General features: G+C 40.7%; 1 protein-coding gene across 1 annotated transcript; it reads right to left on the bottom strand.

Annotated features, from left to right (window-relative positions):
* Positions 1-916: 916 nt before the first annotated feature.
* Positions 917-17,451, bottom strand: FDX1 (ferredoxin 1). The gene is made up of 4 exons (XM_061992157.1): positions 17,173-17,451; positions 10,430-10,554; positions 7,628-7,757; positions 917-3,420 (listed from the first exon to the last, which is right to left on the bottom strand). Exons 1-4 carry the CDS (start codon positions 17,340-17,342, stop codon positions 3,306-3,308), a joined length of 540 nt encoding a protein of 179 aa, XP_061848141.1. The 5' UTR covers positions 17,343-17,451; the 3' UTR covers positions 917-3,305.
* Positions 17,452-17,478: the final 27 nt, after the last annotated feature.

Genomic DNA, 17,478 nt, shown 5'->3' with positions numbered 1-17,478 from the left:
AACGTGCTGTGCTCTTCCAGCACTCAAATGTTCTATCTCATTAGAGCTGCACTGCAGGGATTTACCACGTGGTGTCAGCACCAGCTGTGAGAATTTCAGACTAGCTCTTGTTTTCTAGCACAGACATGCTCCAGGTTTCCCAGAAATGGGCAAGCAAAGCTTTGTTGCACCTGAGCAGCCCTAAGGAAAGTTGTAACAAATTGTTCAAATTCCTTTTCATCCTTTCTCACCCCTAGAAGATGGAGAGATGCAGCCCAGTGTCCATCAGGGGAAGAAGGTGCTGTGCCACAGCAGGGGTTAGGCCCAAGGGCAGATCACAGAGGCCACAGAGTCCTTGCTAACAACAGAAACCTCAATGGATGTTTAAGAGGGTGGAGGGACAGGGACAGGACCCCAAGCCACAAGACAAGCTCCCTCCCTCTCAGAAAAACACAGGGGAATATAGGACTTTTCTGTTTGCCAGAGGATGCCTTTGGCTCAGTATCCTCACCAAAACCATCACATCCAAAGGACGTTTTTACTCCAGGAATCAGAAGGCATCATTCTCCCCCCTGCTAAGGTCTGCTTTTGCCCCAGATTGTTGAGAATGTTAGTTTAAAAGCAAAGGGAACAAAGCCAGTCCTGATTTTCTCATTTTTGAGAGGAGAGAGACAGAAGAGACCCACTGACTCCACAGAGAACAGAAATGCTTTTAGAAAGCAAGTTACCTGTAATTTTTATTTGGGCGAGGAACTCAACATATTATTTAATGAGTTTTGATGCTTTAATTGTGTGTCATTGCACAGTATTTCAAACTTACACTTGAATGTGCCTCACTAACTGTTAAGTCCCATTTTATGGCCAGAAACACATTCAATGGCTTCAAGAAAAAAAAAAACCAAAACAAAAGGAGAAAAATCAATACAAACAAGGTATGTCAAAGTGGTATAAAATGAGATTTATTTGCAAATCATTTTGACAATAAGGAAACAAGTATCTCTGAGCTGTGCATTTGGAGGACTACATGTCAGTCTTTCACCTTCTGAGATTTCTATTTGCATGCAATGTGGGATACCTCTAGAAGGTAAAATGAACTCTGAAGTGTCCCTTTTTTGCCTTGCTGTGCTAAATAATTCCTTCCCCAGGCACAATATAGGAGAGTCAAAGTCTTTGTCATGAGAAGCTGCCACAGGAAACACAATAAAACAACCTTGGCTTAAAAAGGAAATTGTTGCAGGAGAGTCGCTTGACATTTGTTTAACACAGTGTTAAGCATTTCAAGGCTCCCATGGGAAGTGCCTGGTGCTGTATGTAAAAAAACAAAAACCAAAACCACCAAACCAACAAACCCAAACAAAAACCCAACAAAACCCCAACACGCGCCACAAGCTACCCCTAAACTCCACAGCTGTACTGAAACCTCAGATTTCTTTACAATGTAGGAATGCATAGTACAGCTGGTTATTGCCTGAATTCCCTCTTGGAAGTTGAGGAGCTGTGTCATGTAAAAAACCGAAAGTTCAAGACTCAGTAATAATTACAGCATATAATAAATGAACTCAGGACAAAGGCAATACAAAAGGAGAATTGATTTACCTCAGTGCCTGGATGTGGGAGAGTAACCTCTAAGCTACGCTTAGAGTCATAGCAGCTGAAGAGGAAGACATTTCAACTCATTCCCGTCCTTCTCCCCAAGAAGCCAGGAAATCTCACCTCTGAAGTCAGGTTTTGCATGAGATGAGACAGGAAATGCATTCCAAAAACCCTGTATGATTAAGTTCAGAGCAGATCATACCAAGCGTTATCTCATCTTAGGGAAAAGTCCATAGGGGACACCCAGAAACAAAGTAATAGCTCAGAGAGGAAACCAAAGAATCTGAGCTTGATCTATTTTTAATACAGTTTTGGAAAAAAAATATTTATTTTTATAACAAAGAGAGACTTTTTTTTTCTTCTTGTCATGAAGCTCAAAGTGATCCCAAGATCAACACTGGAAAAATAATCATGTTTTCCCCCTTCTCCCATAAATACAATAATAAAAGAAAAGATATCTAGATGTCATTGCCACCAGTTCAAATAAGGCATTAATGAATACATGAGATCATTCAATTGTAAATTAGCATGTTATATGCATAAATACACCCAAAATATTAACACAACCTTATACGGGCAATGATTGTACTGGTGACAATCATTTCATATTTAGGCAACAAAAAATGGAAAGAACAAGACCCTTAGAGACAGTATTTTCTTTCTGTCTGCTTTAGAAAGACTACACCAAGATCCAACAGAAAGCTGTTCTTCATCAGGCCACGGGCTATCCCACTGTGGGGTCTCCCTGTCCCTAGTCCATCTTTAGGGAATAAATATACTTGGTCATTTTTCATCAACCATTACTGAACTGATCCTGAGAGCAGGGCCCAGATCCTGGGAATCTCTAAGCCCAAGGCCTTGGCTAACACCAGACTGCCTCCTGAACAGGCTCAAAGGGGGGAAAGGGAAGAAGGTTTCAGAACAAATCTTATGTTGACAAACTCCTCAATCCCAACTTGGCCACCTTCAGAGAACAGCAATAAATAAGGTTTCCCTCCAGTGGCGAGGCTCCACCATTCAACAGCTCCACAGTCCCTCCTCCCCTGCACCATCTGCATTTCCCATTTGGCATGTAGCGAAACAAATTCAGCAGAGGTTTGTTGACTTCCAATTTGGGCAGAGATGCACTGCAGCAATAAAGCTGCAGCTGCCAACATCCCCTATCAGTCCCTAAACACCTTGTCAGTTTAACAACATTTTTTTGCAAGACAAAAATTGCCATATCTCATTGGGATCTCAAAGTTTGGGAAATCCCTACCCTGAAAAACCACGACTGGTTGAGGAACCATCGTATTTACTGAGAACCTGAAGGAGCTCTGAGCATACCATCTTTAATGAAACACTTTCACAGACCCCATGCAGTCTTACAAGCTTTGTTCTCTTGCCTATCCCGGTCTGAAACCTAGAAATGCCCAGGGGGTTCTAAGGGAAGTCTTGTAGAAGTGATCCACTTTTCAAATGTCATTAAAGGCTTTGACAGAAAGATGTTGTAGGAAGTCTGCAATTTACTTGCTAATGTTTATAACCCAGTGATCACTTGTAAGAAGTATTATTGCGTTTTAAGCGTAAAAATATAGGAGGTTCTATAAAGAAAATTAAAATAGCATTAATCTAATATCGGTAGTCATATAAAATAACTCACAATTATGTAAGTTCCCGTATTTAATTACACATTTAAAAATAAGTTATAAAAATAATTAAGCTTCTTTAAAACCCCTAAGATCCTTTTTTTTTTAGGAGTTTTTACTCATATCTACTGATTGTCTAACATCAGCAACAGCTTCTGGTACTCGAACAGTCATATTATCCATCGATTTCTTCAAGCAGATTTGGCAGCCCAGACGCGATCTGTAAGGAAACACGACACCATCATTACCTCCAGCCAGTCACATATCTTATAGCACCTACCCCTGATGCCTCTGACGTTCAGCCATCCCAAAGACATTACAGTCTATAAAGAGCGACCCCTGTGCATAGTCTCAAGGGCAGTAGTGAAATGCCAGGACCAACGCAGAGATCTACTTGGCAATAATGATTTGCATTAAGTAACAGAGTTCAAGTACATTGGCAGTTCAGTTGTACATGGAATATTTCCCGCTTGCTGAGACAATGTATAATATAGGTGATCCTTTCATTTTCAATGGGTCACTAATAGTTCAGCACAGTGCAGGGAGTGATACTTGATCTCCTACGGGAGATTCAGCATCTCTGAAGAGATGAAGGCAATGAATCTGAATGAAAGCCTTGGAAAAAAACACAGTCTAACCTATCCAGGGCCCAATGTTTTCAAACTAAACAACTTGCGATTAGGCTGTTAAACCAGAGAGGTAGGGGTGAAGAGACAAGAAACACAGGAAAGAGAAGGATTAAATACCAATGGCACCTGAGGAGATGCACTCCATTTTTCTCCCTATCATTCAGCATGAAAAAGTGTTGTATGTAAGCAATTCAAATCAAAGGACTTAATACCACAATGAAATTCTGCAGACATTCCAAGCGACTTTTATTGACAGGGTATCTTTAGTTCCATGTCCATGCCTTGGTACTTCAGTATAGAATACTTCAACACCAGCAAGGACAGGCAGTGCTCTGTAGCACCAGTTGAATGGTGGGATCAGTATGGGAGTGTATGCAGAGATACTATGAAGATATCTCTCCAGAACTCATTGAAGCACAGAGTTACCAATTGCTGTTAAAGCTGTACTCTATCTGAAAGTAAAACCTTGATGTAAATTACTGCAGACACGAACCTCAAATTACCCGAGTGTATGCATAAATACATACATTACCAGATTTAGTCTCTTGAATATGCATCTGTAACAATAGCTTTGGAAATTAAATCTCCTGGAGAAATAGATGTGAATTCTGATATTTCTATGTAGCATCACCCATAAGGCTGTTTTTCACTGAAGACCAGTGTTAACTCTATGCACTCTGAGTGTGGCAAGAGGTACGTGTCATGTGAAGTAACACTGCCCTTTGTTTTCAGTCTACCACACAGCAGTACAAAGCTAGGCAGACTAAATAACACTGAAAGAAACAAACTACCTTCTCCTACTCAAACTCTTCCACAGTATTTACAATTTTACAGATATTTAACCAGATTCTCCCACTCCTTAAAGCTGAAGGAGCTTGGACCCCCTAAAAAATGACTTAAGTCAATCCCTGCATGAAAGCCATTTCCTCTTTAACCACCTCTACAGGCCTTCCCTTTATTTCCTTTCATTCTGTGACTTCACAAAAGGAAAAAATCCAACAAAACAGGAAGTCAGAGCCGCACAAGTACAGAGATAATGGTGAATCTCCATTTTGTCATGTAATGGTACTTTTCTGGTTTTCTACCTGTTCCTACCTAATATTGTCAGTGTTCTATTCACCTTTTTGAGAAGCTGGGTTTTTTTAGGGCTTCTCTTGGTGGGTTGGTTTTTTTGATTTTAAACACCAATACTTAAGCTGACATCTCCAGAAAGACAGTGACTAGCTGACAGCCTATTTCAGGTCACCACTGTCCTACCCACCTCTCCATACGCATTTATCTGCACCTCTTACACCAAACGTGGTTTCCCATCATTCCGGCACAAGGGTCTTGAACATGTCTTCAACAGTAGCTTTCGATTTTCTGGCACTGAGTAACACAGCACTTTATTCTTTGTATACACAAACCTTACTCATTCTCTTTTCCCAAGCCTTTCACAAGTATGCTTACTGCATAAAACCTAGCACTGATCACTTTCAGATCACATACTCTCACCAGACAGCAAGATAGTTGGCTACTTTGTTAAAAGACTTTTAACTACTTGTTCCTCACAGGGCCTTTGCTCTTATCCCATTGTAACTTAAAACATACTAAAGGATTTCTAGACCCAAGTAAACTACATTAACTGCAAAATCTTGCTCAGTGACTCCTCTGAAGAACTCCTGTATCCATTATATCCTTCTACAAAAGCCCTGTTGAATTCTTTTCTTACCATTACATAGTAGAAGCTATAAAAAAGCAACAGCCCACAGACACACAACTAATGTGTCTGGTACAGAATCAGACTCACTGCTCTCCAGTTCCAATGATCTCATTTTAGAAGTTGGCTAACTACCTTCCATTCCTTTGACATAGAAGTTCTAAACCAAGTAATTAAGCCTTACAGACAGAAACATCACATTGAATTCCTGCAGAACTCCTAGGTGAATGTTTCCCGGTCATTACCATTTATTACAACTCATTTTACTTATTTGCTGTAATACTACTTCTAAAGACACAGCAGTTTGAGACAGAGGAAGCCCTCAGCAAAGAACCCTTCCAGTGCATGGACATCCCCTGACATCTCTAAAGACAGTAGTGCAAAAGAAACTTTGGTTTTATGTCATCTTTTTGTATTTTAAGTGCACCCTCTACATCATAACATTGGTTCTTCCTGCAGACAAGTTTCTTGCTTCTGGTAAGTTAGAAACAAAAATATCTTTGGAGATATTTAGAGAGAGTCCAGCGCAGGGCCACCAAGATGATCAGGGGACTGGAACATCTTTCATACGAAGAAAGGCTGCAGGAACTGGGGCTGTTTAGTCTGGAGAAGAGGAGACTGAGGGGAGATCTTATTAACATTTATAAATATCTAAAGGGTGGGTGTCAGGAGGTTGGGACATCCCTTTTTTCTATAGTAGCTAGCAACAGGACAAGGGGTAATGGGATGAAGCTGGAACACAAAAAGTTCCACTTAAACATAAGAAAAAACTATTTTACTGTTCAGGTGAGGGAGCCCTGGCACAGGCTGCCCAGAGAGGTTGTGGAGTCTCTTTCCTTGGAGGTCTTTAAGACCCGCCTGGACACATTCCTATGTGACCTAATCTAGGTGAACCTGCTTTGGAAGGGGGCGTTGGACTAGATGATCTCTAAAGGTCCCTTCCAACCTTTATCATTCTATGATTCTATAATTCTATGATCTTTCTACTTAGCAAACTGTGTCTTGGCTTATTTTTTTCTTCAGTAGTCTTTTAAAATATTCAACGTGTAACTTGCCAGGGCTTGCATTCCTCTGTCTTTTAATAATCTCTGCAGTTAATGAAAACAATTTCATTTTAACCTAAGTAGTCCATTTTAAAAAAAAACAAGCTTTCATGGCAGCTGCAAGCTGAAACTTCCTCAAAGATTTGGCTGAAGTAAGAAAAAGTGGCAGTGCAGCCACTAGGAATGTGCCAATGATGAGGACATGACAGCCTAACTATAAGGCACATGATGGTGGGACAGGTGTAGAAGAGAGTCCCTTTAGACTGCCACTAGTCTAACCCTATGCATAGCAATGCCCACCAGCAGTTACAGAACACCTTAAGATTGGTTTCACTCAAAAGGGAATAATGCACCAGGGTACTCTGATACCAGTCAAAGCATGACAAGTGGGGACACTGCCATGTGGGACATCCTTTATCCCAGAGGAGGCTTGGGGGAAGGATTTTATCAATGTACATAAATAGCAGAGAGGTTGTGGAGTCTCCCTCCTTGGAGGTATTCAAAAGCCATCTGGACAGGATCCTGGACATTGGCTGCAGGTGGCCCTGCTTAAGCAGAGGGTTGGACCAGATGACCTCAACAGGTCCTCTCCAACCTCAACCCTTGTGTGATTCTGTGAAAAGAAGATCTGACCAAAACTAAAACACTAATGTAAGCACATCCAAAAAGTACAATAACTAGCTATAAACTACAGAGACAGAAAACAGATGGGAAGAGAAACAAGAGCAAGAAAATTCATGCAAGTGAGTGCCACAGCAAAGTTTTTTGTTGAAGGAACTGTGGTTTTGGTTATATTTCAGTATCTAACACTCCTGCAACAGACACCTGTGAAGAGCAAGTACTGGCAACTGCCACTCCTCAGTTACAGAAATATTACTGATATGTATCTTTAATATTAATTCAGATAAATAATATTTAAGCTTGGCAATCCCATTTGTGTAACAGAATCCAGCAATTTATTAAAAGCTGATTAAGGCATTCTGAGGATACTGCACTGCCCCACCTGCAAACCCTTCCTTCTGTTCTTTGACATAGCGAAGTGTTATGTTGCCTTACGTTTCTGTGAGGCCATATGCCAGATCCAGCATGTCCATCTCTTCATCAGTAATTGTATCTAGCTTCTCAAATATGTGGTCTTCAAAGATTAAATGACAAGTTGAACATGCTAGTGTTCCTTCACATGCACCTAAAGAACAAGTTAATAGAAAATCCAAGTTTCAAATTACATCAGAACTACAGCAGAATTTCAGAAGAAATCTTCCATATGTATTTATCCCATACAAGAAGCATCTCTGTTGATTAATAAAATGTAATAAAACATGTTCCACATATTGCCACATTCATATATCAACCCTGCATTAAATTGTCAATAGTTCCTACAATATTAAGATTTACTTAAATGCTGTAATTAACTAGAATACTTAACTAATCCCTTTCTATCATTTAAAGAGAGAAAAATTTCATACTATTAGAATTTCAAAGCAGACAACAGTGTCAATCAACACTACTTAGTTTATTTGCAAAGTTGATCTTTCTGTCCCTCTCTTGCTATGGTTTGACAGGCTTTTCAAGAAGTTCAACAACCACTATGCAAAAAATAAAATCCTCAGAAGTACAGGAAGAAGGGATTTTATAGTTGGTATTTCTCCTTACCCAACAGAACACACAAAAGGCAGTCAGGCTAGGGAGATGGTTTTCCCTGCATTAGAGGCCTACATAAACTACTCAACAACCTGTCCCGAGCCAAGGATATAGTACACATCAACTACAGTTACCAGCTTAAGCAACTGAGTCATCACAAGACAGTACACAAATATGAACACAAATCTGTCTCTACCACTGTATAAGGCTGGCACAGTCTTCTCCATGTCATTCAAAAATAAATAAGCAACTTGGAGAAGAGAAATCTTTATATGCATGTGATGATTGGGGTTGCGACACACAAACCCCCAGCTCTGATGAAAATTAGTGAGAGAAGGAGGTAACACATTAGCCAAATTTCATTTATTTACTCATTTCCAGGGAAAGCAGAACTAAGACTATTGTGGCCACATCACTTTTGTATGCATATGGAAACAAAAAGAAGGAAGGCTGCATGTATAGGCACTGCTATGAAAAGGAACAGCAGGATCCACCATCAGACCACAAGCACCATACAGACGGCACTACACTGTTGCATGTAGTAATGGTATCAAAAGCGTATAATCAAAGGCAGCATGACACTGTACTAGAAGACTTGATTTTAAAGACATAATGGATTTAAAGTACATACAAATGTATATGAAAAACAAAGTGCCAGATAATGTAAAATTTGTCATATTGGCAGCGTAAGTGAAGGGTGGGGGGAACAGGATGAACTATGATCAGTCTGTCTGAATGGCGGAAGGTCTTCTGCAGCTGTAAAGTCAGCAGTAGCAAACAAATCAAGTGCAGCTGAATCAGTCAGCAGTTTTTCAAGTCTTTAGACAAAGTTATTTCTATTACTGCACACAGGATGCCCTCTAGTGATGGAAATAAATAGGCAAAATCTACATTTTACATTTTTCCCCTCATTACGTTTTCTCCAAACATACATTTTCACATTGTTTTCACTGCATTATTTCTATGCCTTAGTATGAGGTTTCATTAGCATATGATTACTGAAAAGGCACTAGCATACATTATCATTAAAGACTGTTGCATTATCTCAAAATTTTTTGTTTGGCTTCCGGTTGTTGACAACATTATTTCCCCCCCCCCCCCCCCCCCGCCACATTTTACCACAATACTTTAACATGGCTGATACTGACACAGAGCAAATATTTACAGCAGAACATAAGTAGGCTAACCATAAGTCTATACAACACATTTAGTGATACATAAAGCCAGCTGTCTTAACACACTACAGATTTTGAAGAGACAATTCTTCCCCAGATGTTTGCAACTCTAGATACAAGGGTTCTCAGATATGTCTGAGGTTTAAAATCTTATCAAAGATTTTTATTATCAGCTGAGAAATTTATTTCCACTTCAGGTTTCAAACTGTGCTACAGCAGCCTACTCCATGCTATGCGTTCACTCATGAAAACAGTGCTTCTGCTTCAAAGCTGCTTTAGTCTGTACTGTTAATTCTTAAACTCAGGATCATGTAAGTGCCTGTCCCAAGGTATTTAATTACCATTACCAAATATCACTGCTTTGCATGGGTGGAATCCTACAACTTCAGTGGAAATATCTATGGAAAGGGCAACAGTTTGAAGGAAGAGGGATTTATCAGAACTGCTTCCTAGTTTAATTTTAAACAAGTTACAATTTCACTAGGACACTGGTCTCCTTTACCCCAGTCCTTTAATAATAATTAAACTATTTGCTCTTCCCTGCTAACTGACATGGATTTGGTTGCTTCTTTCTTTAGCACTCAAACACTATAGCAATTTGTGCTAAAAAAACCCTGATAAATTGAGATGGATGGCAATGTGGAAGTAACGGGACACAGTTAGAAATACACTTGTTCTGCATTGCATCCTGAACTCTGGAGCTCAGAAGCGTCTGTGGGTGGCTCTTTCAGATTCTACCTTCAGAGCACTCTGTCCACATTCCCGTCTAACATTAAAGTAAAGCTCATCCCAAGTAGTTTTCTAGAACTCAACCCAAAATATTCTATGCGCTTGGATGAAAAAAAGAAGATGGGGACAAAACCTGAAGTACAGATAGGTTTTATAAATACATTAATAAATAAATATCCATTTACAGTTGGACTCAATGATCTCAAGGGTGTTGAGATCAACCTAAATGATACTACAATTCTATACATATTTATGAATTAAATGGTAACATAATTTCTAGAGCCTGGATACAGTATCCAGGGAATCTACTTACCAAAACCATCTATGTCTAGATTATTATCAACAACAACATCCAGCAGTGAATCCCCAGGTTTTCCTTTGGCTGTTAGTTTGTCACCATCACGGTTAATGAAATGAACAGTTATTTTCTCTTCTGAGCTGGAAAAAGAAAAATATATAATAGAATTAAAGGAAGAATTCTAATAATTTTTAGATCTTTAAAATTGAGTACTAAACCAGTAATCACTATCCACTCTAAGAGCAGAGAGATTTAAGCTATTGACTTTTTAAAGCTGTAATAGGTACAGGCATTTACTGCTGTATGCTGAACAGAGGCCATGAAAAATAACAAAAAAATCTTTGGTTTGTGTTTCATCACTAGAAACTATATCGGAACCTGATGTTTTGCCTTGATCACCAAGTAGAGTCAGAGCTATTTTATTTTAGGCACAATGTTTATATTTTTATCCAATAAAATAGCTCATTTTAAATGTTTCTGTACATCTCTATACATCTTTGTGAAGACCCCTGCTTTGGATTTATGAAATTTTAATTGTTCTCATCATTATCATTTAGGACAAATTCTAAATTTCCCCATTTCTGCTTAGAGTTTAAGACATTTAGCTTTATCGGTTCATAAATCTAATTCTCCTCTCAAAAATTGAAAAATGCCAAAAGCATTCTGCTTTTTTTGAGCACAGATTCTCTTGGGATTCCACCTTGTAAATATTAATTCCAGTGAAATTAAAACTTTTGGCACTGGCTTCAAAGAAAGAAGGCTTTGTATTTTCCTGCTTTGCTTTTCTAACAATTATGTTTAAGAAAAAAATTCTCTTGCAGTCTGCATAAAAATATCTTAAGACTAAAGCTTTTAATACAGAAAAAAAGATTTTTTTGTGTTCCATATTATGTTATTTCAGGTGCAGGAAAAAAGAAAGCTTTTTAATACATCAACAAATAAAATACAGCTTGTTTGTTTTTAAAAACACTGTTTTCTTTCCTATAGCAAGTAAAACAAGAAAAACTTGTTGGATGGAGAGTGAAGAAATCTGTCAAAAGATGAGATACAGACAAAACAACTGACAGCTAATGCAAAAAAAAAAAAATTAAAAAATCTATGCTTCAATATGAAATGGGTTTAAGAACAGTATATTTAATATTACTTTTAATCTTTTTAGTAATTTTGTCTTAAGTGATCTATCAATCATATAGATAGCATACCAGCTTGAGAGTCAAGTCACCTCCTGGAAAACTCTCACCTATAGAGCTGAATATTAAAGCAAAAACCTGCAAATGGCCACATGGAAACATCAGTAAACAGATTATTTTTGGAACTTGCTGTAAAAGAAAATGTGTTTAACAATTGGAGCCCTAGCTTGCTTTGAAAAAATGTTTCTTTCTCTTGACTTAATACACTTGCCACAAGTGTAAGCTCAGTTGGCAGCAGTATGTGCTGTGATTCATTGTGATGTCATGTTCAATTCTTGTCATACCATCCCCCAGTCTGTTATCGTGGGGACAGCCACAAGCCACTATTAGCTGTAATTCATTCCAAATTAAAATCGATACCGAAGGATAGACTCTGCTCATCCGCAGAATGCAACTGAAGTACACACTACAATCAAATTCAGAAATCTTAATTACATTTTGTAAAGACAAATACTTCAACACAGTCACTTGTAATACCAAAGAAGCACCTACAATAAACTATTCTGTGAGGGTTTAAGTTACCAGTCTGCTCTTCTTTTTGCTCCTATGCATGCTAACACCTCCCACAGTACAACCAAGGAAACAAGCACCCACTTCTTAGACATACTGGTACAGAATTCACCATCTCGACCGGCAGTTTAAGACTTATGGGATTTAGATTGCACCTGCAAAAGGTTAGGTTCACATTCTGACAGCTAAAGTAGACCCCTGACAATGTAATTTTTAACTGCTTCAAAAAGCCCTTCCAGAGCTCACCAAAATACATTAATTTGTTGAAACATTTCTGCCAACATGATAAACACAACCCTGACAGGAGATATAATGCAAGGCGTACTTGCATTTATGGGCATCCTCTGCCTGAAGCACAGACATGGCAACTACTAAATATTTGTACAATATCCAAAATATACCATTTCCTCTATTACAGGATGAAGTCATCCACATAATGTGGACCAAACAGTAGATCACTGGAACCTTTGTAAAAGACAAGCCGTATCCCTTCCAGTTTTCAAAACACACCGGAAACTGGGATTATACTTTCACCAGGCATAACTCTGGTGTCACAAGAAAGGTCTTGCCCTCCTTCCTTTGCTGCTTCTACCTCTGGCGTTCACACTGTCAAGAAGGAAACTGGGTCTGGAAACAAAGGTGGCTGAAACCCAACCTTCACAGGTCAAGTGGTTGTTTGAATACCAGAACAGGTACATAGTCTAATCTGCCCCTTCTATAAAATTTACACATATTTAAAACTATCATGTTACTGCAACTCTATGATGCAAGAACTCAATCTAAGCTTCATAGTCACCTTAAACCAATCTCCTTCTAATACAAAAACGTGTTTTGGGGTGATTCCCACTCCAATTTCCCTGCCACTGTCCTCACACCAGTATTACTGCAAGTAAATTTGCTTTGCTAATCTGTCTGAAAGAACTATAAACCTAAAGTAGCCCCAGGTGGACCAGCAGGCAATGCTGACAGAAGTGCCTACCACAAAAAATGAAGAGAGTGGGATCATAGAATCTAAAGGGCTAGAAGTGACCTCAAAAGATCATCTAAATCCAACCTCCCTGCCAGAGCAGGATCACCTAGAGTAAGTCACACAGGAACTCATCCAGGTAGGTTTGGAATGTCTCCAGAGAAGGAGACACCACAACTCATCTACCAGTGCTGCGTCACCCTCACAGTGAAGAAATTCTTCCTTGTGTTTCTTTGGAACCTCTCATTTTCCAGCTTATACTCATTGCCCCTTGTGCTATCAATTGATATCATTGAGAAGAGCCTGGCACCATTCTCCTGACACCTGCCTTTTACATACTTGTAAATATTAATGAGGTCAACCCTCAGTCTCCTCCAACCTAAAGAGCCCCAGCTCCCTCAGCCTTTCATATGGCCATGTGCTGAACTCTCCAGTAGCTCCCTGTCTTTCTTGACCTGAGGGGCGCAGAACAGACACAATATTCCAGATGTGGTCTCATAAGGGCAGAGTAGAAGGGCAGGAGAACCTCTCTTGACCTAATCACCACACCCCCTGTAATACATCCTAGGATGCCACTGGCCTTCTTGGCCACGAGGGCACATTACTGGCTCATGCTCATCCTGCGGTCCACCAAGAAGCCCAGGTCCCTTTCCCTTACACTACTCTCTAAAAGTTCATTCCCCAACCTGTACTCGTACATGGGGTTCTTCTTTCCCAGATGCAAGACTCTACACTTGCCATTGTTGAATTTCATTAGATTTCTCTCTGCCCAACCCTTGAGCCTGTCCAGGTCTTGTTGAATGGCAGCACAGCCTTCCGGTGTGTCAGCCACTAGCCCCAGTTTAGTATCATCAGCAATCCCCTTTTCCATAGGAACAATCTCATATTAGCTTCAGCCAGGTGTGGAATTGCACCATGTCTGTGGGTGCTTAAGGGGTGCAGCATGCAGCAAAGGGACAAACCACAGCTCCACCACTGAGTCACTGGTTTCTGTTAAGAGATTGGTACAGTAATTAATCTTTTCTATGTGACTTGATCCATCCTGGTTGATAACTGAGGCTAAGATTTATTGATTTTTAATAAACTTAGAAATAGCCTACTTAAGACTTCCAGTAGGATCTTGTTTTCTGCTACTGTCATCTTTACCATTCTTCAGATAGCCAACACGTTTCATTTAAAACAAAAGTACTTTCAGAAGTACTTAATATTCAAACTAATAAAGACATCCAAAACATGCACTGTGTAGACCTTTTCAATGACTGCAAGATAATATTTAAAAAAATACATAATCCCATCTGTATGAAACAGTATTTAAGCTTTACACATTCAATTAACACGGCTTTTGTCCACCCAGACATTGTTTGCATGAGGGGAAAATATCCAACTGACCACCATCATGCTGTGAACTCGTCACAGGCAATTAACACGAAATATGTGCCAGGTCTATGAAAGTATAAATAGCCTCAGGATTAGCAGAAAAAAAAAAAAATCCCATATTTTGTGTAATCTGCATAGCACAAATCTCAGTTCACCCTGAGATGAGTCCATTTCCCTAGATGAAAAGATACAATAATTTCTTCATATGGTTGCCACAGCACCATCAGCTTTGTCACCAGGCTTCCCTCAGATACCCTAAATTAAGCATACTGCAACTGCATGATGAGCATCAGAGAACTGCACGTGCTGTTCATTGTCCCTTCTATGCAAAAAAGGAGAAAGTACTGCAAGAATCCTGACAGTTACCTCTTCCCCCTTAAAAGAAATATCCTTTTGAATCTCCAGCTATTACTTCCAAGTTAAGAATCACTTCTTACATTCCTCCAACAACACATGATGATAACTGTAGCCTGGTGTTGCACCTCACAAGCCCAACTGTATTATTTCCAGATCTTTTATGCTATGTCTAATAGCCCTATGTAACTGCCTGAAGAGTTTCACAAAGGAAATTATTATACAGGCCTAGAATAAAATATCTAAGTAATAAATCTGAATTAATCTTTACAACATGTAGGAACTATGTTGTATTGCAAAAATACGGGTATCTGAGCTGGTATAAAAGAATTCTGAGATAACTACTGTTCACCGTGAAATAAAGAGGAAAGAGAATGGCTAAAAATGGAAAAAGCAAAAAGAATGAAATGGAAATGAAAACATAATGCCTGATGCTTCACGGAAACCCTTGTGAGCTTCCACTCACAAGAATTACCTCAGGTGATGATTTTATACAGCTAGGTCTTCATTCTATGCACACAAATGCAGCTAATTTTACATACATAATGATGTATCTTTTTACTGGAACAACACTGACAGGCTACATAAAGTTCAGGAACTGGGTCACAGATTATATGACACCCAGAAATGGTAGAACCACAGATGACAATTTGCATGTAAATGGAGAAAACACACTATATATATGTATATATATGACAGACAAAGAAAACCCTCCTTCATCCCACCTCACTCAGCCAGGTTACAACATGGCATGTATATGCAATACATTTGAAATACTCGCTTGTGTGAGCTTCTGCTGCTGTGCTTGCTCAACAAATGTGAATAAACTCCAATCTGTATTCAGTCTGTTTGTGCAAAAACTGAGGTATTACAGGCCTTACATCACTAGGTTAGGAAATGTTTCCTAGTATTAATATTCTTTTTCCTCCCATTTTTACTCTGTGCAATAATTTTATTAACTTTTAAAAGCTTGACAACACTTCACAAATACCTTTTGGTTGTTTTGTTTTGGTTGTTTTGTTGTTTTAATTAAAACCTGTGAATCAGGGACCTCAAAATAACTGATTGTCAGGGTACTCACTCCGTGGAGAGACTTATTTTAAAGACATTCATCAGGGTCACTAAAATAAGAGATCTGAACTACCAACTTAGCCATTTCATACGGCAGTCCTAGAATAAAAAGGTAGTTTATCTCTCCGTATCTGCAGGAACAAAGTAAGAAATCACCTAAAGGAGATTTTAAAAGCAAACTATTGAAATATCTTTAACAGTGAGAGCACTACCCAATCCTCTGGAAAAAAGCCAGGCCATTGCCCAGCTGACTGCCAGTTCACAAGGGAAAAAACAAAACAAACAAATACTCTGGTAACCCAAGGAAATTAGGCTTTTAAAGCGTCTGTACCTTAAATACTGAAAGTTAACTGTAAAATCTGACCTATCTTTGAATATGCAACCTACAAGAAAGGAGGGCAGGCAAAAACAGTCTTTGACTACATGTACTTAGTTGCAAGTCTCTAGTTGTGGGCTGTGAAACAATAAACATCTACAAATGCAATGCACTTTGAAACACCTACTCATACATACTAGTGAGGAGCAGGGGGGTTCTAAACATTTAGAGGCACGAATGCTCTTCAATAAAGAAAAACTATACCAAAGGCAGAAGAGATGAACTGGGCACTCCCTGACACATGCTGTACTTCTACCACAAATCCAGCCAAACTTTCACAAAAAAAACCCAAAGCCAAATGCAAAAAAGCGCTATACTGATAACGTCACAACCTTTTAGAAAGGTAGTTTGAACATTAAAGAACCCTAGCTTAGCTTCCCACAATACTATAAGCTCTTTTAAGACGGTTCCGTATACTACAGGCCCTGTGGCTTAACCACGCCGCAGGGTCAGTGCGGTGCCTAACCCAGGCCGGGTTGATCAGCTCCGGCTAATGACTACAGCACAGTGCCGCGGGCGCCTGGCTGATACTCTGCAGGGAGGCCGTGGAAGGTCCCCTCACCCTGCACACTACCGTGTCACCGCCACAGCTGCCGCGGGCGGGACGGCGACCGCCGGGGCGAAGCGCAGAGCGGCCGTGCGGGAGCCGAGGAGGAGGCCGGGACCTGCGCCGAGCGGGCCGGGCAGCAGCAGGGCCGGGCCGGCGGGGCACCGAGCGCCGTGAGCGATCGGGGGAAGGTCACGCAGCGCCCGCCCGGCTCGGCCGCCCCGCCTGAGCCGCCTCTACCACAGGCGGTCGCTGGCCTCAGGTGCCCTCAGCGCTGAGGCCGAGGCAGCACTCGGCACGGCCCGGCGGGAAAGCGGCCGCCGCCCGCAAGAACCTGCCCAGCGCCTCAGGTCTCCGACCTCTTACCTGAGCACTGCCCGGGCAGAGAGGCTGAACAGCCGGGCTGCCCTCACGGCAGCGGCCGCGCTGCCGCAGGCTGGCCTCGTCCCGGCTGCTAGCGAGGCAGAGAAGAGCCAGCGGCGGGAGGAAGCGGCGGCAGCAGCCTGGAGGAGCCGGGCCGGCCCCGGGGCAGCCATGGCGGCTGCAGGACGAGAGCGCGCGATCTCCGCGCCGCTACCACCGGAGGCCCTGGAGCAAAGTCCTCCCCGCTTACGCCTCTAGCGCAGGCTGCGGCGATTCTCGCAGCCGTCTACGTCAGCGCCCTGCCCGCCC

Source organism: Colius striatus, chromosome 1, assembly GCF_028858725.1.
Source record: "Colius striatus isolate bColStr4 chromosome 1, bColStr4.1.hap1, whole genome shotgun sequence".
Taxonomy (NCBI): Eukaryota; Metazoa; Chordata; class Aves; order Coliiformes; family Coliidae; genus Colius; species Colius striatus.
Note: the sequence above shows the minus strand (reverse complement) of the source record. Positions and strands in the feature narration are given on the sequence as shown.

What these genes read in the sequence shown, in the direction of transcription:
- FDX1 (XM_061992157.1), bottom strand. Translation starts at nt 17,342, where the DNA reads ATGGCTGCCCCGGGGCCGGCCCGGCTCCTCCAGGCTGCTGCCGCCGCT. An exon ending in TCTGCCCGGGCAGTGCTCAG is followed by an intron (nt 10,555 to 17,172) that starts GTAAGAGGTCGG and finishes TTCTTTTTCCAG; the next exon opens with CTCAGAAGAGAAAATAACTG. An exon ending in TCTAGACATAGATGGTTTTG is followed by an intron (nt 7,758 to 10,429) that starts GTAAGTAGATTC and finishes CTTGTTCTTTAG; the next exon opens with GTGCATGTGAAGGAACACTA.